Source organism: Trachemys scripta, chromosome 14 (genome assembly GCF_013100865.1).
Source record: "Trachemys scripta elegans isolate TJP31775 chromosome 14, CAS_Tse_1.0, whole genome shotgun sequence".
Classification (NCBI taxonomy): Eukaryota; Metazoa; Chordata; order Testudines; family Emydidae; genus Trachemys; species Trachemys scripta.
This window is the reverse complement of record NC_048311.1, coordinates 7750289-7774589: the sequence shown is the minus strand read 5'-3', so window position 1 is coordinate 7774589 and position 24301 is coordinate 7750289. Positions and strand designations below refer to the sequence as shown.

General features: G+C 44.3%; 1 protein-coding gene across 1 annotated transcript; it reads left to right on the top strand.

Moving 5' to 3' along the window:
- Positions 1-1753: 1753 nt before the first annotated feature.
- LOC117887184 (butyrophilin subfamily 1 member A1-like) lies at positions 1754-22379 on the top strand. Its single transcript, XM_034789514.1, has 4 exons — positions 1754-2101; positions 14803-15087; positions 17000-17110; positions 21829-22379. Exons 1-4 carry the CDS (start codon positions 1855-1857, stop codon positions 22377-22379), a joined length of 1194 nt encoding a protein of 397 aa, XP_034645405.1. The 5' UTR covers positions 1754-1854.
- Positions 22380-24301: the final 1922 nt, after the last annotated feature.

The following is a 24301-nucleotide window of genomic DNA, read 5'->3' as shown; positions in this document are numbered from 1 at the left end:
GTAGACAGAAGGCTGAACAAAAACCACCCCAAATCCCAAACAGTAGCAAGAGTGCTTTTAAAAAAAACCTCTTCACTGCCTGTCCAAACCTTCAGGACTAAGAACTGCCTAACTCACCTTAATGCACTGATATTCTCTTCCACTCACGCCCTTCTCCAGCACCCAGAGAGCATGGACTGTAAGTCAGTAGGTTGGACAAGAGGGTAAATGAGAATCGGAGCTGACGACCCTCCATTAAAAGTGTCCCATTAAAACTGTTGGGATTGTTAGCTCAGACATCCAGTCTGTTCTCAGTCACTGGGACATCACATGAAGAAAGAGGCAGTAGCCTGGTCCCAAACCACTTAATGCTTCATATTTCAAAAAAACAATGCCTTGAATAGCATGAGAAATATTCTGGAAGTCAGAGCAGATCACAGAGCTCAGGTACACAGTGTTCCATGTGAAGAGCACATCTAACAAGGTAGTGCAAAGTGTAGCATCCTATCTTAAATTAACAAATTTATTAGAGCATAAGCTTTCGTGGACTACAGCCCACTTCTTCAGATGCATATAGAATGGAACATATATTGAGGAGATATATATACACACATACAGAGAGCATGAACAGGTGGGAGTTGTCTTACCAACTCTGAGAGGCCAATTAAGTAAGAGAAAAAAACTTTTGAAGTGATAATCAAGCTAGCCCAGTACAGACAGGTTGATAAGAAGTGTGAGAATACTTACAAGGGGAGATAGATTCAATGTTTGTAATGGCTCAGCCATTCCCAGTCCTTATTCAATCCTTTGTTGATTGTGTCTAGTTTGCATATCAATTCCAGCTCAGCAGTCTCTCGTTGGAGTCTGTTTTTGAAGTTTTTCTGTTGTAATATAGCCACCCGCAAGTCTGTCACTGAATGACCAGACAGGTTAAAGTGTTCTCCCACTGGTTTTTGAGTATTATGATTCCTGATGTCAGATTTGTGTCCATTAATTCTTTGGCGTAGAGACTGTCCGGTTTGGCCAACGTACATGGCAGAGGGGCATTGCTGGCACATGATGGTTAGCCTTTGTTCAGGGTCTTGTGGGTTCTTTTTATTAGGAGGAGAAATTGCTGATGGAGTCAAGTATTTATTTGATGCAATCCTTTTTATTTACAAAAAATGTACACAAAGTCCTGTATCACTGAACATGTAGGAATCAACCAGCAGGAGACAATTTCTTTGCCCACAGTTGCAAGCCTCTTTCAGCCAATACTGTATCCAAAAAGTGATCTCTTCGCTTTCACATGCTCCAAGTACTTTTCTGACTGTTTCTGGTCCTTCCTTGCAGCCTTTTCTGTCTGCTTCTCTAGTGTTTTTTCTCAACTTCTGCTCTCACAAACACACAGCTCCACTCTGCATTTGCACTCTGTACATATAGCTCAGCTCTTGACCAGACTTGCACATGGCATGTGATATGAGAGGTGGCTCCTACTGTTTTAGCTACTTTACTCCATAGAGGAGCTTCATGGCTTCTAACATTTATCCTGAATGAAAGGTGGCTATTACACCCACTAGCTTCAATGAGGTTTCACTCTACATCTGGTATAACAATAATTTACAGTTGTGCAAATGTATTATTTCTTGTAAACTCCATATACAATTTCATGCTCCATGGAATATAAAATACATGAAATGTACCCTGTTGTTTGTGTGTATTGATAAAGAAATGTAAATGAATTTCCCATGCTTTCTCCAAGTTTATCTTTCTTGTATCCTGGTACATTTCTCAGCTCATTTCAAAGTGGTTGGACCTGAGCAGCCTGTCACTGCCACTGTGGGAGAAGAGTTTGTGTTACCCTGTCACCTGTCCCCCAGGCTGAGCGCTGAGAACATGGAGGTGAGATGGTTCCGGTCCCAGCTCTCTCCATTTGTTCATCGCTATAGTAATGGAAAGGACCAGTATGGGCAGCAGATGCCAGAATATCAGCAGAGGACAGAGCTCTTGAAAGATGGTCTCACCAGTGGGAGTGTTGCCTTGAGAATTTTCAATATCAGACCTTCTGATGAAGGACAGTACAGCTGTTTTGTTCAAGATGGTATTGATTATGAAGAAGCCCTATTGGAACTAAATGTGGCAGGTCAGTAGCATTTTGGGAGAAGCAGTAGATCTGATATATCTTAATTTTTGCAAGGTTTTTGGCACTGTCCCACATGATATTCTCATAAGCAAACTAGGAAATATGGTTTGGATGAAATTGTTAGAAGGCGGGTACACAACCTGGTTGAAAAACTGTACCCAAAGAGTAGTTATCAATTGTTTGCTATTAAACTAGGTCATTTCTCGGTCCAGTACTATTCAATATTGTCATTATCGACTTAGATGATGGAATAGAAAGTACACTTATAAAATCTGCAGATGTTACCAAGCTGGGAAAGGTGCAAGCCCTTTCCAGGGCAGGATTAGAATTCAAAATGAACTTGATAAATTGGAGAATTGGTCTGAAATCAACAACATGAAATTCAGTAAAAATATGTGCAAAGAACTCCACTTTAGGAAAAATTAAATGCACAAATACAATATGAGAATAACTGTCAGGGCAGCAATACTTCAGAAAAGGATGTGGATGTTATAGTGGATCACAAATTCAATATGGATCCAAGAGTGTGATGCTGCAGTGAAAAAAAGATTTAGGCTACATATTAGGAAAATCTTTCTAACTATGAGAATAGATAAACACTGAAACAGGTAACCTTGGCAGGTCATGGAATTCATGTCACTGTAGCTTTTTTTTTTTTTTTTTTTTTAAGAACAGGTTATACAGACACCAGTCTGGGATGGCCTAGGAGTACTTAATCTTGTTTCAGTGTGGGTGGATGGACTAGATCAAAGGTTCTCAACCTTTTTCTTTCTGAGCCTCCTCCTCCCCCCGCCAACATGCTATAGAAACTTCACAGCCCAGCTGTGCCACAACCACTGTTTTTCTGCATTAAAAGCCAGAGCCGGTGTTAGGGGGTAGCAAGCAGGGCAATTGATCAGGGCCCCACGCCACAGGGGGCCCTGCAAAGCTAATTTGCTCCGGCTTTGCAGGGCTCGGGCTCAGGGTTCAGTCCTGCACTGCAGAGCTTGGACTTTGCTTTCTGCCCTGGGCCCCAGCAAATCAATCCCTTGCTTGGTGGACCCCATGAAACCTGCTTGCAGAACCCCAGGGGGCCACAGACCCCCAGTTGAGAACCGCTGGACTAGACAACCTTTTGAGTTCCCTTCCAACCGTATATTTCTACGAGTCAGTGTGTCACTTTTTTGTAAATGACATTTAAGTTCCTATGTCATTTGGGTGCTTTTCATAATTTTCTCCAAGTTTTTTGCAAGGAAGAATTCTTCATCCAAAGGTTAAGTAAATTGGATAAGTGGTTCCTGAATTACTGCACCCTCTTCACCAACAGTATTCTAAGTATTTTCCTGTTTTAAGGGGGTGGGTGGAAGAGAATAAAAGAAATAAAATTTGATTTCCTAGATCCACATAGATAAAATCTAATGCCCAGAACTGACATTTAATTTACTGAGGTTATCAGCCTGTAAGCAAATCTACTTATCCAAGCACCATGAAGTGGACTTTATAATAATCATGAACATCCTCTGTAGCTGGACAGACTTGCACCATCTGGATTTAACTGGGAGTTTATTATATAAACTAGTCAGCCACATGCTGGCCAGGAACGCACACCTCTTCCATAAGTAAGAAGCTCTAATGTAGCTGGCCAAAGAACAACAATGCCTTTTTGTGACAACTTTTGAGGGTTCAAAATTTGTTTTGTTCCACATTGTAATGGAAATGGAAATATTTTTGTGATAGAGAATTGTGTTGAAACTTCCATCTTCCAGTCAAAAAGGGCAGATTTTTGTTCTGCTCATCTCATTCTCTCTCCCTCTCTGGAAGTGACTAGAGTCCACCCTGGACCTCAGAGACCTTCCTGTTAAAAATTTCGCTGAAATCGATATGTCTCCAATGCTCTATGAAAGATTTCAGCTTTGATGAAATAGTATATTTTTATTTAAAAATATTTAATCAGAAAATGTTTTGACCATCTTTGCACTAGTTACTCCACAACTAAAAATGAGTGGCTAGTGTTCTCCTGACTCCTGGTCACTCTGGTGCTATCTCCTTTCATTCTGGTGAAGGCTGCTAAAATTTTGAAAAGGAAGAACAATTCCTCCTGTGAAAGCCTCCTCCACTGCTTTTCACCACTCAAGAGGGGGCTTAGGAGCAGCCACACATACTGAGCTACGGGTTAAACTTGACCAGAAATGGACAGATTTTTCTCTTCTTCTCTGACACAATACCCATAGGGCCAGCTAGAGCAGACCGAATCTGATAAAAGATGAGATATATCACTTGAAGGTACATTTGAAATATAAGGTTTATTTTTCTCAATCTTTTTCTTATCTGTTAGTGCTAGGATCAGTTACCAGCTAAAGGAGTTCATGTCATCCTGAAATCCAATGTTTTGCCTTGTGTAGATTCTGGGATGGAACAATAATGAAGGAAAAAGGTTTCCCTTCTGTGACACTCTGAACCTTGGGGGAACACCCTGCACCCCATGTTCATCCTTATAATATGATTGTGTGGTATCCAATGCAAACTTTGTCATGTCGGGTGTCTTCAGAAGGCTTATGATGCATTGAGCATTGTTTTATCATGATGTTATAGTAATGTTATAGGTTGTAGTTCCATGTTTATAGTTATGAGGCTGAAAATGTGTCCTCATGGCTTAAAACAAGCTCAGGCAAAACTCTCCAGGAACAGAGGGACAGTTCACCTCTCATCAGTGCATGGATGGGACAAACCCAGCCCAGCCTCACAGGAACAAAGGACACTGGCTTAGGCAGCAACAAAGGATCTGTTGGACTTTCCAGTGAGTCACCCCCATTCCCGTGGTTAGTCAGGGACTATGATGAGGTAATGCTCACCTGACCCTGAAGCGGGGGAGCAAAGCCAAGAGAGAAGAAAGAACATGATAAAAGAGAGAGACGTTTGCCATGCTCTTCCTCTCTCTTCCACCTCCATCTACAGACATCACCCCCAAGTGACTGAAATGCTGATCAAAGGGGAGAGCCTGGCTGAAGGGCAACCAGCCAGCCTGTGGTGAGAATCATCTAAGTTTGTAAGGGCATTGAAAGTGTTAAGATCAGCTTAGAATGCGTTTTGCTTTTATTTCATTTGACCAAATCTGACTTGTTGTTCTTAGATTTTAAGTGATTATAAGTCAATCTTTATAGTTAATAAATGTGTTTGTTTATTCTACCTGAAGCAGTGCATTTGGTTTGAAGCATGTCAGAGACTTCCCTTGGGATAACAAGCCTGGTACATATCAATTTCTTTGTTAAATTGACGAACTCATATAAGCTTGCAGCGTCCAGCAGGTGTAACTGGACACTGCAAGATGGAGGTTCCTAGGGTTGTGTCTGGGACCAGAGATATTGGCTAGTGTCATTCGGTTGCACAATCCAAGGAGCATCTTACATGCCAGAGGCTGTGCCTGAACAGCCCAGGAGTGGGGGTTATCACAGAAGAGGAGGGTAAGGCTGGCTCCCAGAGTCGAGGATTGGAGTGACCTAGCAGATCACCGGTCCACATAACACCAGGGGAACGTCACAGTGACGCAGCGAGCAGGGTGTATGTGTGGCTTGTTACTCATGTGGAGTTCACACTTTAAGCACTAATATTTGTGATTTTTAAGTGAGTCTTAACTGCAGTGCCTAAGAACAGTCAGGAGGAGGTCACAATTTTGTTATTTTCTGTTTGCTTATTTCGGGAAAGGGAAGTAGCAACAGAAAAGCATGAAAATGAGTGAAAGCAGTGAAGCGATTGCGAGGTTGGAGCTTTTTAGGCTCCAGGCTGCAGAAAAGGAGAGTGAGCACCAGAGATTGTTGCAACTGAAAGAACTGGAGATAAAAGAAAAAAAGAGAGAAAAAAGAGAAAGAGAGAGACAGAGAAAACACCATCTGGACCTGCTAGAGAAGCAGAACCAGAGGCCTCTGACCCCAGCAACTCCCAAGACTCCAAAAGTCCACAAGTGGGAACACTTATGTCCTGCATACAGTGAAGAGGATTATATTGCTGAATATCTGACTACCTTTGAAAGGCTGTGTGTAATGCATGAAATCCCAGATAAGAGAGTTCCTACCCTGATTGCGAAATTAAGTGGTAAAGCTCAAAATGTATTCAATGGAATGCCTATTGAAGATGCTTTAGGCTATTGTAAATTTAAAGATACTCTTTTTTGCGAACTTTTCAGATTGCCCCCAAAACATATAGAATTAAATTTAGGAATTTTAAAAGGGATATTGGGATGAGTAATTGGGAATATGTAAACAAAATGAAAGATTTGTTGGGAAAATGGGTGAGGGGTAAAGAGGTGGCAAGTTTTGAGGGAATGTTGGCTCTTGTTGCTCAAGAGCATTTCCTAGGCATATGTAAGGCTGATGTAAAGCAGTGTCTATGGGAAAAAGATGTAAAGTCTGTGGATGAGATGGCTTTTTTAGCTGATGCCTTTGAACAGGCTCAGGCGTCTATTGAGGGCAAGCCAGAGAAAGGGGGGTTTAAAACTGGTGGGAAGGGAGGATCACATTTTGCCCCTGGGAAGAGAGAAAGGGGCTGGGAGCCTAAACATTCTCTTACCCAAAAACATCCCTCTACTGGTAACTCCTATCTAAACCTCCCAGCAAAACAGAGGAACCCAGAAGGTGCTACAACTGTAATTCCACAGAGCACCTAAAGAACAGATATCCCAAGCTGAGAGAAAGTAAGCCCCTACCAGCCCATGTTAGTGTGGTTGTCCTCGATACAGAGGCCCCAGAGGGGAACCAGGCAGGAACTCCCACAACTTACCTAGCAAGTTTTGTGGGGACTGGCCCCAGTGAACCAGATATGGAGCATATTAAAGCTGTCAAAATTAATGGCAGGGAATACTTGGGGCGGAAGGATACAGGGGTCCAGATCTCTCTGATTAAGCAGAGTGTGGTCCCAAAGACTAGTATATTACCTGGCCAAATGGCAGGAATTGTGGGGGTGGGTGAAACCAGGTTCCTCGTACCACTAGCTAAAATACATGATGTGGGAAGGTTTGAAAAGCGATCTGGTTGTGGGGGTAATGGAAGGCATCCCGGCTGACATGTTAGTGGGTAATGATTTCTTCCACAAGTCTAAGACCATTAGTGTGGTGACTCGTAGCAAGAAGTAATATTGTATTGGGTCCCTGAAGGGAGGGGTTGAAGCCCCAGAAACGGCTGAGGGGAACGGGGAAAGTCTCCTTGATTCCCCTGCAGCAGAAAGCAGCATTCTGCTTTCGGATAGGGGAGGGGCTGGGATGTGCTCCCCCATGCTCAAGGAGCACAGCATGCCCTCAGGGCCAAGGGCGGGGGAAATGTTGTCTGTGACTGAGGATGCTGTCCCAGATGCTAGCTGCCATGATTTTGCAGCTGAGCAAAAGACTGACCCCACTCTAGAAAGCATAAGGAAGTATGTTCTAGAGGGAATCCCAGGGAGGGAGAACGGGGAGAAGTTTTTTGAAACAGGCAGGAAGTTATATAGAGAGGCTCCTGTGGGGAAAAAACAAAAGCCCTGGGCAGCCCTTTAAACAGTTGGTTCTACCCAGCCAATGCTGTGGGGACTTAATGCAGCTAGTGCATGATGGTCTTTTTGCTGGTCATTTGGGGGTACAAAGAACCTATGACAGGCTGAAGAAGAATTTCTACTCCCCAGGAATACAAAATGACGTAAAAGATTATTGCAGGTCTCGTGTATTGTGCCAGGCAAGGAAAAGGCCTGTAGGACCCCAGAAAGTTCCTCTACGTCCCTTGCCTGTGATACAGGAGGCATTCCTAAGGATAGCAATGGACATCGTGGACCCTATGCAGCATCCTACCCAGAGAGGGAACAGCTATATCTTAGTGATAATGGATTTTGCCACCTGGTATCCTGAGGCAGTTGCTCTGTCTAATATTGAAGCTGAGACTATGGTGAGGGCCCTTCTCACTATATTTAGCAGAGTGGGTTTCCCTAAAGAAATTGTATCTGCTTGAGGGTCAAATTTCATGTCACAAATTTTCAATGAACTGTGGAAGTTGTGTGGGACAAAACAACTTAAAACTGCACCATATCATCCACAGGCCAATGGTCAGGGCCGGCTCCAGGCACCAGCTTACCAAGCAGGTGCTTGGGGCAGCCACTCCAGAGAGGGGCGGCACGTTCAGCTGTTCGGCGGCAATTCAGCGGACGGTCCCTCACTCCAGCTCGGAGTGAAGGACCTCCCGCCAAATTGCCACCGCAGATCACGATCACGGCTTTTTTGTTTTGTTTTTTGTTTGTTTTTGTTTGGCTGCTTGGGGCGGCCAAAACCCTGGAGCCGGCGCTGCCAATGGTTTAGTGGAAAGGTTCAATGGGACTCTAAAATCCATGCTAGGGGTGTACACTAAGAAGAGGGGGCAATATTGGAATGAGTTATTACCATTTCTGTTGTATGCTTACAGGGAGGTACCCTAAGAATCCACACGTTTTTCCCCATTTGATCTTTTGTATGGAAGAAAAGTGAGGGGACCCCTCGTTCTCATTAAAGATTCCCAGGAGGGAAACACTGAGGTAAAAGAAGAATCAGTAACTGAATATGTTCAGAGGTTTAGAAAAGAGTGAAAAGGCATGATGGAAATCGTTCAAACCAATCTCCAAGACAGTCAATCCAGGCAAAAGGCATGGTATGATAAAAATACTTGTAAGCGCACTTTTGAAATAGGGGATTTGGTAATGGTATTAGGCCCTGCAAAAAAGTATAAAATGCAAAACTCTTGGGAGGGACCCTTCGAGGTAATAGAAGTGGCAACTGAGGACACGTATCAAGTTAAAGAGCCCCTTGATGATGCTGTCCGACAGCTTGTGCATGTGAACAGGCTGAAAGCCTATCACAACAGAGAGGCCATAGTAAACATGATCTGTTGTGTGGAAGGGGAAGCTGAGGCACATCCACTCATTGATTTGAAGGCTGAATGCCAAGATGGTTCAACTATGGAAAGCATTGAGATCTGCAACAAGTTGACACCAGCTGAAAGTAGGGAGGTGTTATCTGTGCTACAAGGATACAGTGAGGTGTTTTCCAACAAGCCAGGAAAAACACACATGCTAAACCACAAAATCCTTACAGTAGGGACACAACCACCCCCTTCCAGGCCTTACAGGGCCACTGGCTAGGTACAAGAACAAATTCATAGAGATACACAATATGTTGGACCTGTGAGTCTGACAGCTCTTGGGCATCCCCTGTGGTCTTGGTCCCTAAAAAGGACAACACTAAGATTTTGTGTTGATTATAGAAAGCTTAATGCTGTTACAGTACCAGATGCATACCGTGTGCCTAGGATTGATGACATGCTCGATATACTGAGCAAAGCCAAATACCTCAGCACCTTTGATCTCATAGAATCATAGAATATCAGGGTTGGAACGGACCTCAGGAGGTCATCTAGTCTAACCCCCTGCTCAAAGCAGGACCAATTCCCAACTAAATCATCCCAGCCAGGGCTTTGTCAAGCCGGGCCTTAAAAACCTCCAAGGAAGGAGATTCCACCACCTCCCTAGGTAATGCATTCCAGTGCTTCACCACCCTCCTAGTGAAATAGTGTTTCCTAATATCCAACCTAGACCTCTCCCACTGCAATTTGAGACCATTGCTCCTTGTTCTGTCATCAGCCACCACTGAGAACAGCCGAGCTCCATCCTCTTTGTAACCCCCCCTCAGGTAGTTGAAAGCAGCTATCAAATCCCCCCTCATTCTTCTCTTCTGGAGACTAAACAATCCCAGTTCCCTCAGCCTCTCCTCATAAGTCATGTGCTCCAGACCCGTAATCATTTTTGTTGCCCTCCGCTGGACTCTTTCCAATTTTTCCACATCCTTCTTGTAGTGTGGGGCCCAAAACTGGACACAGTACTCCAGATGAGGCCTCACCAATGTCGAATAAAGGGGAACGATCACATTCCTCGATCTGCTGGCAGTGCCCCTACTTATACAGCCCAAAATGCCGTTAGCCTTCTTGGCAACAAGAGCACACTGTTGACTCATATCCAGCTTCTCGTCTACTGTGACCCCCTAGGTCCTTTTCTGCAGAACTGCTACCTAGCCATTCGGTCCCTAGTCTGTAGCTGTGCATGGGATCTTCCGTCCTAAGTGCAGGATTCTGCACTTGTCCTTGTTGAACCTCATCAGGGTTTTTTTGGCCCAATCCTCTAATTTGTCTAGGTCCCTCTGTATCCGATCCCTACCCTCCAGTGTATCTACCACGCCTCCCAGTTTAGTGTCATCTGCAGACTTGCTGAGAGTGCAGTCCACACCATCCTCCAGATCATTAATAAAGATGTTAAACAAAACCGGCCCCAGGACCGACCCTTGGGGTACTCTGCTCAAAACCAGCTGCCAACTAAACATAGAGCCATTGATCACTACCCGTTGAACCCGACGATTTAGCCAGCTTTCTATCCACCTTACAGTCCATTCATCCAGCCCTTACTTCTTTAACTTGCCGGCAAGAATACTGTGGGAGACCGTATCAAAAGCTTTGCTAAAGTCAAGGAATAACACATCCACTGCTTTCCCCTCATCCACAGAACCAGTTATCTCATCATAGAAGGCAATTAGGTTAGTCAGGCACGACTTCCCCTTGGTGAATCCATGCTGACTGTTCCTGATCACTTTCCTCTCCTCTAAGTGTTTCATAATTGATTCCTTGAGGACCTGCTCCATGATTTTTCCAGGGACTGAGGTGAGGCTGACTGGCCTATAGTTCCCCGGATCCTCCTTCTTCCCTTTTTTAAAGATGGGCACTACATTAGCCTTTTTCCAGTCATCCGGGACCTCCCCCCCATCGCCATGATTTTTCAAAAATAATGGCTAAAGGCTCTGCAATCTCATCCGCCAACTCTTTTAGCACCCTCGGATGCAGCGCATCCGGCCCCATGGACTTGTGCACATCCAGTTTTTCTAAATAGTCCTGAACCACTTCTTTCTCCACAGAGGGCTGGTCACCTTCTCCCCATACTGTGCTGCCCAGTGCAGCAGTCTGGGAGCTGACCTTGTTCGTGAAGACAGAGGCAAAAAAATCATTGAGTACATTAGCTTTTTCCACATCCTCTGTCACTAGGTTGCCTCCCTCATTCAGTAAGGGGCCCACACTTTCCTTGACTTTCTTCTTGTTGCTAACATACCTGAAGAAACCCTTCTTGTTACTCTTAACATCTCTTGCTAGCTGCCACTCCAAGTGTGATTTGGCCTTCCTGATTTCACTCCTGCATGCCTGAGCAATATTTTTATACTCCTCCCTGGTCATTTGTCCAATCTTCCACTTCTTGTAAGCTTCTTTTTTGCGTTTAAGATCAGCAAGGATTTCACTGTTTAGCCAAGCTGGTCGCCTGCCATATTTACTATTCTAACTCGGGGGTTACTGGCAAATCCCTCTGGATGAGAATGCACAGAAAAAATCCCCTTTTTTCACTGACATAAGTGTGACAATGCGGTTCTGGCGGAACCCAACTGAGAGTGCCAACTCAGGACAAATTGCTCAAACAGGGCAGTTACAGCCCAAGGCTGGGGGTTTTTCCACCTCTAAGGCAAACCAAACCAGCCAGACTAAGAGGACTTCGGTCTCACCCCACTGGCTAACCGCAAGTCTCACAAGCAATCTCCTTAGACACTCCAGTTTCCCAGTATTACCCCACCAGTACCACTCGTTATGGGGACAAATGGTTATGAAAACCAATACCCCAGTAAAAGAAAAAGGTTCTCCTGATCCCAAAGGACCAAGCCCCAGACCCAGGTCAATATACAAATCAGATCTTACCCACAAATCACGCTGTTGCCAATCCTTTAGAATCTAAAATCTAAAGGTTTATTCATAAAAGGAAAAAGATAGAGATGAGAGTTAGAATTGGTTAAATGGAATCAATTACATACAGTAATGGCAAAGTTCTTGGTTCAGGCTTGCAGCAGCGATGGAATAAACTGCAGGTTCAAATCAAGTCTCTGGAATACATCCCCCCGCTGGGATGGGTCCTCAGTCCTTTGTTCAAAGCTTCAGCTTGTAGCAAAGTTCCTCCAGAGGTATGAAGCAGGATTGAAGACAAGATGGAGATGAGGCAGTAGCCTTATATAGTCTTTTCCAGATGTAAGAACACCTCTTTGTTCTTACTGTGGAAAATTACAGCAAAATGGAGTCTAGCGTCACATGGGCAAGTTCCTGCATACTTTGCTGAGTCTCAAGGCATATTTGCCTTCTCTCAATGGGTCCATTGTATAGCTGATGGTCCTTAATGGGCCATCAAGCAGGCTAGGCAGAGCTAACACCAGTTTGTCTGGGATGTCACCAAGCAGCATAGCATAAATTTGAAATACAGACAGTATAGAGCCAATATTTATAACTTCAACTACAAAATTGATACACACATATATAGACAGCATAATCATAACCAGTAAACCATAACCTTGTCTTAGACACCCCATTTGACCCCCTTTATACAAGATTTGCGTGCCACTACAGGACCTTGGTTGCAACAATGATCTATATGGTCCCAGATTATATCAATAACGTCACAATAAGCCTCTATGAATTCACAATGTTACCTTTTGGTTTGGTCAATGTTGGTGCGACATTCCAGAGGCTGGTCAACAAAGTGTTAAATGGCTTACAAAATTTTGCAAGGGCATATATAGATGACATAGTGGTGTTCAGTGAATCATGGGACGATCATAAAAAACACTTGGGAATTGTGCTGGCCAAACTCAAGGAGGCTGGTCTAACCACAAAACCCTTTAAGTGCAAAATAGGAGCAGCCAGAGTCCCTTATTTGGGACATTGGGTTGGAGGGGGACAGATATCCTCTGATCCCCTTAAAGTGAAAGCCATTGTAAATTGGCCTCTGCCCCAAACTAAAAGACAGGTCCAATCATTCATCGGTCTGGCAAACTACTACAGGAGGTTTGTGTGTGGGTTCCGTAACATTGTATCCCCAATCACAAACTTGTGTAAAAAGCACCAACCCAATAAGCTGGTTTGGTCAGAAGCATGCCAAAAGGGTTTTGATAAGATAAAGACAATTTTGTCTGGAAAACCTGTACTAGCCAGTCCTGACTTTGAAAAAATGTTTGAGCTATGTATAGATGCTTCTGACATCGGTGTGGGTGCTGTACTGATGCAGACAGGGGAAGGTAACAAAAAACACCCAATCGCCTTCTTGAGTAAAAAACTGTCACCAATGGAATAAAATTACTCTGTCATTGAAAAAGAATGTTATGCTATGGCATGGGCAGTTAAACAGTTGAGGCCCTATCTCTTTAATAGAAAGTTTAGGATCCTGACAGAGCATTCACCCTTGGTATGGCTAAACAGAACGAAAGGCACAAACTCCAAATTTCTGCGCTGGAGCCTGATCCTGCTGGATTTTGACATGGAAATTATACACATAAAGGGAAGGGAAAACTGGTAACAGATGCCCTGTCCAGGAAAAAGGACCCCGGGAGCACTGCCTTCTAGATAGTCAGTGACTAACCCTCTTTCAGTAAACTAAGGGGGCAGGTGTGACACTCTGTACCTCGGGGGAACACCCTGCACCCCCATGTTCATCCTTATAATATGATTGTTTGGTATCCAATGCAAAGTTTGTCATGTTGGGTATCTTCAGAAGGCTCATGATGCACTGAGAATTGTCAATATAGTAATGTTATAGGTTGTAGTTTCAAGTATATAGTTATGTGGCTGAAAATGTGTCCTCATGGCTTAAAACAAGCCCAGGCAAAATTCTCCAGGAACAGAGGGGCAGTTCACACCTCATCAGGGCATGTATGGGACAAACCCAGCCCAGCCTCACAGGAAAAAAGGACAATGGCTTAGGCAGCAACAAAGGATCTGTTGGACTCTCGAGAAGAGTCACCCCCCCTTCCTTTTGTCAGTCAGGGACTACGATGAGGTAATGCTCACCTGGCCCTGAAGGGGGTGGGGACAAAGCCAAGAGGGAAGAAAGAACATGATAAAAGGGAGAGACGTTTGCCATGCTCTTCCTCTCTCTTCCACCTCCATCTACAGACATCACCACCAAGTGACTGAAGCGCTGATCAAAGGGGAGAGCCTGGCTGAAGGGCAACCAGCCAGCCTGTGGTGAGAAGCATCTCAGTTTGTAAAGGCATTGAAAGTGTTAAGATCAGCTTAGAATGCGTTTTGCTTTTATTTCATTTGACCAAATCCGACTTCTTGTTCTTTGACTTAGATTTTAAGTGATTATATCTTTATAGTTTAATAAATTTATTTGTTTATTCTACCTGAAGCAGTGCTTTTGGTTTGAAGCATGTCAGAGACTCCTCTTGGGATAACAAGCCTGATACATATCAATTTCTTTGTTAAATTGACGAACTCATATAAGCTTGCAGCGTCCAGTGGGCATAACTGCAAGAGTTTCCTAGGGTTGTGTCTGGGACTGGAGATACTGGCCAGTGTCATTCAGTTGCACAATCCAAGGAGCATCTTACATGCCAGAGGCTGTGCCTGAACAGCCCAGGAGTGGGGGTTATCACAGCAGAGCAGGGTAAGGCTGGTTCCCAGAGTCGAGGATTGGAGTGACCTAGCAGATCACTGGTCCAGATAACACCAGAGGAACGTCACACCTTCCCCCTCCATGAAATAATTACAATTTCCTATTCATATACTTTCCAGAGTCCATGAGTATAGGGAATAAAAGGAAAGTTTAAATGTTTATCCTCCATGTTGAACATGTGCATAAATTAACACAGATTTATTCATTTTCTCTAGCTTCAGGCTCTGCTCCTCACATCTCTGTTGAGGATTATCAGGAAGGCGGAATCCGGTTGGTGTGTCGATCATCTGGGTGGTACCCAGAGCCTGAGGTGCTGTGGAGAGATCCCAGTGGACAGCATTTACCATCACTCTCTGGAACAAATTCCCAAGAAGTCAATGAGCTGTTTGAAATAGAAAATTCCATCATTATTACAGAGAATTCACACCAGAACTTGTCCTGTGTAGTCAGGAACACTCATACCAACCATCAAAAGGAATCAACATTGTTCTATATATCGGGTTAGTTACCACCAAAACCACACACTGTGAACAGCAACAGCAAAAAGATAACAAATTGGTTAACAATATTAGAATGTATCAATATCAGTGAAGGCTAGAGTATGATATTAAAAAAACACAAAAGAAACAAACTAATGGTGGGATTTTCAAAAGTGCCTTGAAAGTCGATAAGACTTGTCCTCCTAAATCATTCAGACACTTTTGAAGATCCCACCTATACTGTACAGGCTGCAGAATAATTAAACCAGGCTAGTTACTTTACTTTTTTACTACAAAAACATGGGGTAATTGACATATCTGAAAATGTATTACAATCCACTTGCAATCTTTGACATAGCTGATTTTGAGAATCCTATTCAAATCTTTAAATGTATAGAAATCAACAGTAAAGGAAATTATAGTAGACAATATTCAAGGATCTTCCCCACGCTCAAATAAATATAGGATTCTAAAATACTATATCACCCACCCAGGATTAAATCTTTAACTCTTTCCCAAGATTCCCACATTCCCCACCCTAGGTGAAATCCTGAACTTATTGAAGTCACTGGCAAAACTCCCATTGACTTCCCTGACATCAAGATTTCACTCCACCATCTATTGTTTTTGAATCATTAATTGCAAAGAGCAGTGATCACAGCTCACCGCCTGCTCAGCAATTATCAGGTTGTGTCGTGGCAGGCATGAGTTTTGAGAAGGGACTCGGAGGACAAGATGGTTGGTTTATGGATTTTATCTGAGAATTTTTCCCACTCATGGGAACAGCTTGTGTGAAAGAGATTGTTGAGGAGCAGAGAACTGACAAATCAAAGTTGGCAAAATTGGTGAAGCGAAAGCCAGAGTTGACCTTATGATGATACCCTAGGGTGGATAGGTAGGGTGGGGATAAACAGAGGAGGGCTGGTAAGTGAAGACAAGAGGTTTTTGTTTGAATAGGGGAGGAAGATGGGGGAACCAATAGAGGGATATAAAGAGGGGGATGACACAGTCAGTCATGAATCAGGAAGATGATCTCAGCAGCAATATCTTGTAGTGATTTGATTTGGGTGGTGGCGGGGCACTGAAGTCACGTAGGAGGAGATTACAATAATCAACAGTAAAGGCATAAAATGGTCAGGGCTTGAACTAGAAGTGGTGTGGCCAGAAAAGGAAGGTTGCAGCTTGGAGACATTTACAGGAAGAAGTTTGGAGATTTTGACCTGAGATTTAAACAGAAGAATCAGACACAATGGATAGCTTCCTGCAAAAGAAGTTTGGATGAATTGTGATTATGATTCATTCAGAGATTTTTTGGGGGAAACAACCTAGCAATTTCTGAATGTATTTGAATATTGAAAGCATTGCTCCCCCCATGGCCAAACTCCACTCTGATCAGTGAATTTAGTCCTGAATACTCTGACCTGTGATCATTGCCGTTATTAGTGGCCGTACTACACTAGATGCTTCAATGGAGATTGCAACCCCAGTGTGTTGAGCATTGTACAAACAAACAGTGATAGTTCTAAACTAAATAAACAAAACAGACAAAAGACTGAAGAGGAAATGAAGCAAAAGAGAGGAAATGACATGGTAAAGCTCATACTGCAGGGCACCAGCAGAGCAGAGAACATAATCCAGTCTCCTGAATTTCAATCCAGCGCTTTAAGCATTGGACAAGGTTGCCACTCATTGCAACAACAGCAGTGAATTAAACCAGGCTGTTTCATACACTGGTCCATGAACTGATGACTGTGTTGGTTGGAGTCTCTTGTAATATAGGTTTCTGGTGCTCTGTGCATTGCAGACAGGGCTGTTATTTCCATCTTTGTTTTAGATCTTTCCTTCTGGGAGTAGCTTTATATGATGTGGAATCGTTTGATTTTTGCCCCTACTTACAGAGTGATGTGAGTTCCCCTGCGGTTTTCTTTTACAGATGCCTTTTTCCCAATGACGAATCCATGGATGGTGGCTCTGTGGGTGATCCTGGTGGGGCTGGCTGGTTTCATTGGCCTCACTATTTATCTATTTAAAATAAAAGGTAAACATTAGAGGGGAAAATAGTGAGATTTTCTTCTAATAATGCAATAAGACTAAATCTGAGAAGCCAAAAAGTAACATGAAAAATGTAGAAGCAACAAAAAATAATGGTTTTGTACAGAAATTGCCTTGCAAAGGAGCTTCACTGATTTACACCAACTGAGCCCTCACATTTATTTGAGTACTGACAATCTAATGTACAGCCATGGGACACACAAGAGAAGAGAAAAGTGAAAACTTTTCATCTTTGTGCTAGGGATGTGAAACCCATCAAAGTCTCATCAGTTATTAAATATCTGTGCACAGCTTTCACCTAACTCAAACACAGCCCTTGGTCACACTGATGAATTTATGCAAACCCCAAAGTTTACAGGTTTCAGAGTAGCAGCCGTGTTAGTCTGTATCCGCAAAAAGAACTTGTGGCACCTTAGAGACTAACAAATTTATTAGAGCATAAGCTTTCGTTGACTACAGCCCACTTCTTCGGATGCATACAGAGTGGAAACTCCATGAAGGAAGATGCTTTGTTTTAACAAGGTCCATGATTCTCTTTGGATCAAAATCCCATTAATACCTTTAAGCATAACATTAGCAACTGTTGAGAAAGAGGTGGGGGTGTGTGGCTATATGTTCTTTAAATCTGTGCAGCAAGCCAGAAACTGGGGCTAGGGAGGGACTTTTGCAGAAGTTGGACAGTGAAGTGCAGGGAGAAATGGAGACAGAGACTGAGGTGCTTTAGGGATAGCTCTGTTCGCCTTATAATAACATTATGGGGTCAATGAAATAGAAAATGATTCTGTTCTTCTTTATAACTGTCACATGACAAGTCTCACATCTTCAGATGGGAGAGAAGTCACCAGGCCCAGGATTTCATAGATTCCATGTAGGAGATGGGCAGAGTGTGCAGCTCAGATCAAAGCCAATATACAGTGGCCACTGAGAGGCTTCAAAGGTGCTCTGTGTCCTGCCTGTGGTCTCCCTAGACCTCTATAATTTGCCTGTAAAATGGGCAAATGAATGTTGTGTTGGATAGGCTGTATAATGGGAGGCTGGGGTTAATTTCACCCTGTAAGAGAAACACTTTTAATTAGTGTATCTTTCTTTCTGACTCTTTGTTACCTAGGTGACCACCAAAGAGACCTTGGTAAGTTTTTCCTTTTTCTAATACAGCCTAATCTGACCCACCTGTCCATCCTTACTTATGTACTTACTCCCCTGTGTGAGTCTGTTGTGCAAGTTATAATTTTGCCCTGAATGAAGATCATGATAGGTATTTGTCTTGATAGAGGGACAGAATAGGAGGGAGGAGAAACCAGAAACCCAAACCATAACCTTAGCTCTGTAGCCTGCTCAGGCTGCCAGCTATCCTCTTCCCAGGTCTCTGAAGGTCACTTATGTCTGCCTCTGCTCCCATCAAATGAGACTCTGCAAAGTCTAGGGCTGGCCCTGTATCATTACTTAAATCTTTTTGCTAACGAAATGCAGAGCACCTGGGCACTAGAGTCCTGGGCCCTATAGAAATACCCCATTGTAGGTAAGTAAATAAATGCATCTGTTTCAGAGAGGAAAAAAAATCTTTGCAACTTTCATGTTTTAAAACCAAGAAATTTTTGAGTCCTCAGAGCTAAATATCATCAATTGTAACATCTCTATGGATAAGGCATTGGCCTCCTAAGCCAGAGATTGTAGGTTCATGTCCCATCTGGGGTGAAAAGCTGCTTTCTTGGGGGAGGGATAGCTCAGTGGTTTGAGCATTGGTCTGCTAAACCCAGGGTTGTGAGTTCAATTCTTGAGGGGGCCATTTAGGGATTGGGGGGGGAAAAGTTGGGGATTGGTCCTGCTTTGAGCAGGGGATTGGACTAGCTGACCTCCTGAGGTCCCTTCCATCTCTGATATTCTATGATCTCTCTGCCCAGCACTCAGATACTGCCCTCCTTATCCATAGTGAATTTTGTACATAAAGAATACAGCCCTTTAACTATGTTTCATGGGGTAGAAGCTTTGACTAATAACAAATATTTGTTTCTCTACATTTTTAGGGATACTTACTGCTGAACTTGGTAAGTCTCATTTTGCTTCTTTCTACTTTTTGTACAGTTGTATCCTGATAAGTATGTTTTGTTGTTGTGGTTGGTGCTGTTGTTTGTTTAGCTTTTTCACTTGGTTGATTGGATTTGGCTGGGGGGGGCAAGGTTGTTTTTCTGATTATTTGTTTGTTTAGGGGGGTTGTTTTTGTTTTTTTCATTTTAAGTTTTAAAAAATGTGGACTAGAGCTAAGGCTGATCAATTTCACACAAAATAAACAAAATAAAAAATAGGGATTTAAAAAGAAATGAGCTGTCAGATTTAACTTTCATCGTGACAATACTGAGAAATAGCACAGAAAAGAAGTGGAAAGTGAATCTTTGTCATAAAAAGAAAATTAAAATTAAAAAATGATACTTTTTTGAAGAAAATGTTTCTGAAAAAGACAATTTTTCAAGAAAAACACTTAATTCAAAAATTTTCACTAGTTTTCAGATTCGATTTGCTGTATGTATGCGTAGAACTTACTGAACTCAGTGAAACTACTCAGATCTGTAAAGTTAAGCACGTGCATTGCTCTTTGCAAGCTCACTGCATATATTCGTTCTAGTCTTCTCCCCCTAAAGGAAATGGGAGATTTTTCATTGACCTTGGTGGGAACAAGCTCAGGCTTTTCTTACCAGGTATTTTATATCATAATTCTAATGTGTCAGTGGGGAAAATCTGATTGTAACTTCTTGATAGTTACATAAATAATGGACCCTGATATATTATAAAATAATCTGTTAAATGTGTAGCCTCTGAGAGAGAAGCTTTTACACACTCTAGGTGAGTTTCTGATTCTTTGTTTTAATTTATAGTAAACTTCTGGGAAAAATTCTAGATGTATTTTCCCTCAGTGTGTCATTCTGTACATTGTTGACTCCTATAGTATTTGCTCAAGTGAATTCTCATCTCTGATTATGCGGTTGCTTGCAGGCTGGAGAAAACTTGCTGCCCCTATGGAAAAAGGTAATCAAAAAGCATACTGTATCAATCTCCAATCCCACCTTCTGTAAGAAAATGTTGCACCTTCTCCTTGATGGTTGCAGTGGGTAATTCAGGGCAGACTTCTAAAGCATCCTGTATGTCACTGTACATCGTGATGTGAGGCAGGTTTTATGCTTATGTCCTGCCAGAACACAATGCATCCAGATAGGATCACAGCTCCTCCCCCTCCTCTGCCTGCATGTGCACTACCCCCTGCAGAGTTTTCTGAGAGCACCTCCCAGTCATTGTACAGAGCCAGTGGGGCATGCATCTCCTCAGATTCTACCCCAAAGCCAAGGCCTGCCCTGTCTGCCGTCAATCGCTTTCCTGCTCCTGCTCATGTCTCCTCCTCACTCTTCTTCAGCCCTCACTGCCTGGGAGAGGGACAGAGCCATGCTCTGCGGATGAGAAGCAAACTGAATTCTGTGTCTGGTGACTAGGTAGCATTATGATGGAGAATGGGAAAAGTGTAGACTAGAATTACAGCGAGAGGGGCCGGAGGTAAGTGAGGAAATAAAATATTAGGAAGGAAGGTCCTGCTTCTTGCACATGAGCCTGAGGGTACATCTACACTACAGCGGGGAGTCGATTTAAGATACGCAAATTCAGCTACGTGAATAGCGTAGCTGAATTCGACGTATTACAGCCGACTTACCCCGTTGTGAGGACGGCGGCAAAATCGACTTCTGCCGCTTTTTGTCGGCGGCGCTTACTACCACCTCCGCTGGTGGAGTTAGAGCGCCGATTCGGGGATCGATTGTCGCGTCCCAACGGGACGCGATAAATCGATCCCCGAGAGGTCGATTTCTACCCGCCGATTCAGGCGGGTAGTATAGACCAGGCCTGAGTGAGCAGTAGAGAAGCAATGGGTGGGGAAGGGAAGGGAAGGGTGGGATTATGAGCGATTTGGAAGTTGGTAGGAAAGAATAGGAGGCTGAGTGCAGTTGCCCAAAGCAGCCGTCCTTGAGAGAAACAGGACCTGGTACTGAGCATGAAATCTGGGGCATGTCAAATCCTCGCACCATGTGGCCTGTTTCTGTCTGAGGCAGAAGCATGTCAGAGATCCAACATTTGGACAAAAAGAAGAGGAGATATCTCCTCAATATATGTTCCATTCTATATGCATCCGAAGAAGTGGGCTGTAGTCCACGAAAGCTTATGCTCTAATAAATTTGTTAGTCTCTAAGGTGCCACAAGTACTCCTGTTCTTCTTTTTGCGGATACAGACTAACACGGCTGCTACTCTGAAACATTTGGACAGGGGATGATTGACTGAGGAGGCTCACATCAGATCTCAGAGAGGGAGCAGCTGGGACACAAAAGGACTCATGCTGGGAATGAGGCATTGCAGGGGGAGGGGAACTGTGTCAATATTCATGTCATATAATTTGCTGAGCCCCTGTGATATCAAGGTCTCTAATCCCCTGTGTATGGGAGGGGAAAGATCCTGAGTCTCAGGCCTGACCCCAGCTGATCCTTTCATGCTGTCACTGACCTTTCTCTGCCAGGGGAGTGACTCTCCCCTGCACTGTGCTGTGATCTCAGAGCTGCTCCCCATTCAGAGCTGATAAATCCTGGAGGAAGGAGATTCCCTGATTTATTCCTCAAATGGAGCAGATTATCTCACTGACATGATCAAATCCTCCCCCAAGGCTGAGCTCTGCCTCTAACACTCTGATTCTCTCTCTCTCTCTCTCTCCCCAGCAAATGTGACTCTCGATCCAGACACGGCTCATCCCCAGCTCGTCCAGTCTGAGGATCGGAAAAGTGTGAGACGGAGAGACACATGGCAGGATCTGCCCAACAATCCTGAGAGATTTGAATATGAGCGCTGTGTGCTGGGCTGTGAGGGCTTCACCTCAGGGAGACATTACTGGGAGGTGGAGATGGGGGGTGGGGAATACTGGGCCGTGGGGGTTGCCAGAGAGTCTGTGAAGCGGAAAGGAGAGATCATTTTTGAAACTCAGGAGGGGATCTGGGCTGTGGGCCATTGGGGGAGTCAGTACCTGGCTGTCACCTCCCCTCGCTCCCCATTGGTCCTAAAATGGGTCCCCAGGAGGATCCGGGTTTTTCTAAACTATGAAGTGGGGCAGGTGGCATTTTTTGATGCTGATAGAGGGGTCCTGATATTCGCTTTCCCACCGGCTTCCTTTGCTGGGGAGAGAATCCTTCCCTGGTTCTGGGTCTGGGATACGGAATCCCAGCTCAGACTGTGTCCCTGAGACACAGGATGAAATATCCCTCTGGGACTCCTGTCATCGGCCAGCCTAGCCTCACACATCCTCATCCTAAGACACTGGAGGTTTCCCATGTTCCTGCAGAGGCTCTTGTGCATAGTATCTATAAACCTGGGGGTGGGGTGGTGTGTTTGGACGGTAATAGCAACTGAGAGCAGAGATGGAGCAGAACTAGCCAATTTCCTTGGCTTTAGGATTGTGCAGCTTGTCTGTCACTAGCCTCTGTGACCCAGAAGAACACTAGCAGCCAGTCGGGTCAGTAACTGAGGGCATGTCTACACTGCAGTGTGTGCTCCCATCCTGGCTTGTAGGCATGTGCACATGTTAGTCAAGTCCACCTGTAAAAGTCCATATTGCTGAGCTGCACACAACCCATACCCCATATCTGTGTCCACATGGGAGCTGTAGTTGTGTGTTTGGCGCTAGGATTTCTAGGAGCTTGTCCTTTGGTTCTAACTACCTTGCTAACTGAAGCCACCCTAGAATTCACGGTGTATTGTGGGAGAGCTTGTCAGTCCTGACTGAAGGCCCATGTGCAGGGCCGTCCTTAGGCATATGCAGCATACGCGGCTGCAAAGGGCACCCGAAAATTTGGGGCACCCCTGGGTCTTAGTGTCTCTTCCTATCCCTGTTCTGACCCTTCCTGCAGGCTCCCACAGCTGGCTGCTGCAGCCTGGTGAGTCTTCCTCTGGAGGGGATCTAGTAACTTAAAACTGAAAGGTTTCAGAGTAGCAGCCGTGTTAGGCCTGGTCTACACTACGACTTTAATTCGGATTTATCAGCTTTAATTCGAATTTACCCTGCAACCGTCCACACAACGACACTATTTATTTCGATGTAAAGGGCCCTTTAAATCGATTTCTGTACTCCACCCCGACGAGCGGAGTAGCGCCAAAATCGATTTTAACATTTCGAATTAGGGATAGTGTGGCCACAATTCGATGGTATTGGCCTCCGGGAGCTATCCCACAGTGCATCATTGTGACCGCTCTGGACAGCAATGTAAACTCGGATGCACTGACCAGGTAGACAGGAAAAGCCCCGCGAACATTTGAATTTCATTTCCTGTTTGCCCAGCGTGGAGAGCACAGGTGACCACAGATAGCTCATCAGCACAGGTAACCATGCAGGCTGATAATCGAAAAAGAGCACCAGCATGGACCGTGAGGGAGGTACTGGATCTGATCGCTGTATGGGGAGAGGATTCAGTGCTTGCAGAACTTCGTTCTAAAAGACGAAATGCAAAAACTTTTGAAAAAATCTCCAAGGGCATGATGGAGAGAGGCCACAATAGGGACTCCGAGCAGTGCCGCGTGAAAGTCAAGGAGCTCAGACAAGCCTATCAAAAAACAAAGGAGGCAAACGGTCGCTCCAGGTCAGAGCCGCGGACATGCCGCTTCTACGCCGAGCTGCATGCAATTCTAGGGGGGGCTGCCACCACTACCCCACCTGTGATAGTGGATTCTGGGTCGGGGATAGTCTCATCAGCGACGCCTGAGGATTCTGCCGATGGGGGAGAGGAGGAGGAGGAGGATGAGGATGAGCTTGCAGAGAGCACACAGCACTCCGTTCTCCCCAACAGCCAGGATCTTTTTCTCACCCTGACTGAAGTACCCTCCCAAGCCTCCCAAGCCAGTACCCAAGACTCTGACCCCATGGAAGGGACCTCAGGTGAGTTTACCTTTTAAAATATAAAACTTGTTTTAAAAGCAAACGGTTTTTAATGATTACTTTGCCTGACTTTGCATTCGCGGTCAGTTCAGCTACTGGAAAAGTCTGTTAACGTGTCTGGGGATGGAGCGGAAATCCTCCCGGGACATCTCCATGAAGCTCTCCTGTAGGGACTCCGAAAGCCTTGCCAGAAGGTTTCTGGGCAGTGCATCCTTATTCCCTCCTTCATGGTAGGA

Coding starts and splice junctions, on each gene's coding strand:
- LOC117887184 (XM_034789514.1), top strand. CDS start 1,855: ATGGAGGTGAGATGGTTCCGGTCCCAGCTCTCTCCATTTGTTCATCGC. Junction 15,088..16,999: donor AACATTGTTCTATATATCGG/GTTAGTTACCAC, acceptor TTTCTTTTACAG/ATGCCTTTTTCCCAATGACG. Junction 17,111..21,828: donor ATTTAAAATAAAAGGTAAAC/ATTAGAGGGGAA, acceptor TCTGCCTCTAAC/ACTCTGATTCTCTCTCTCTC.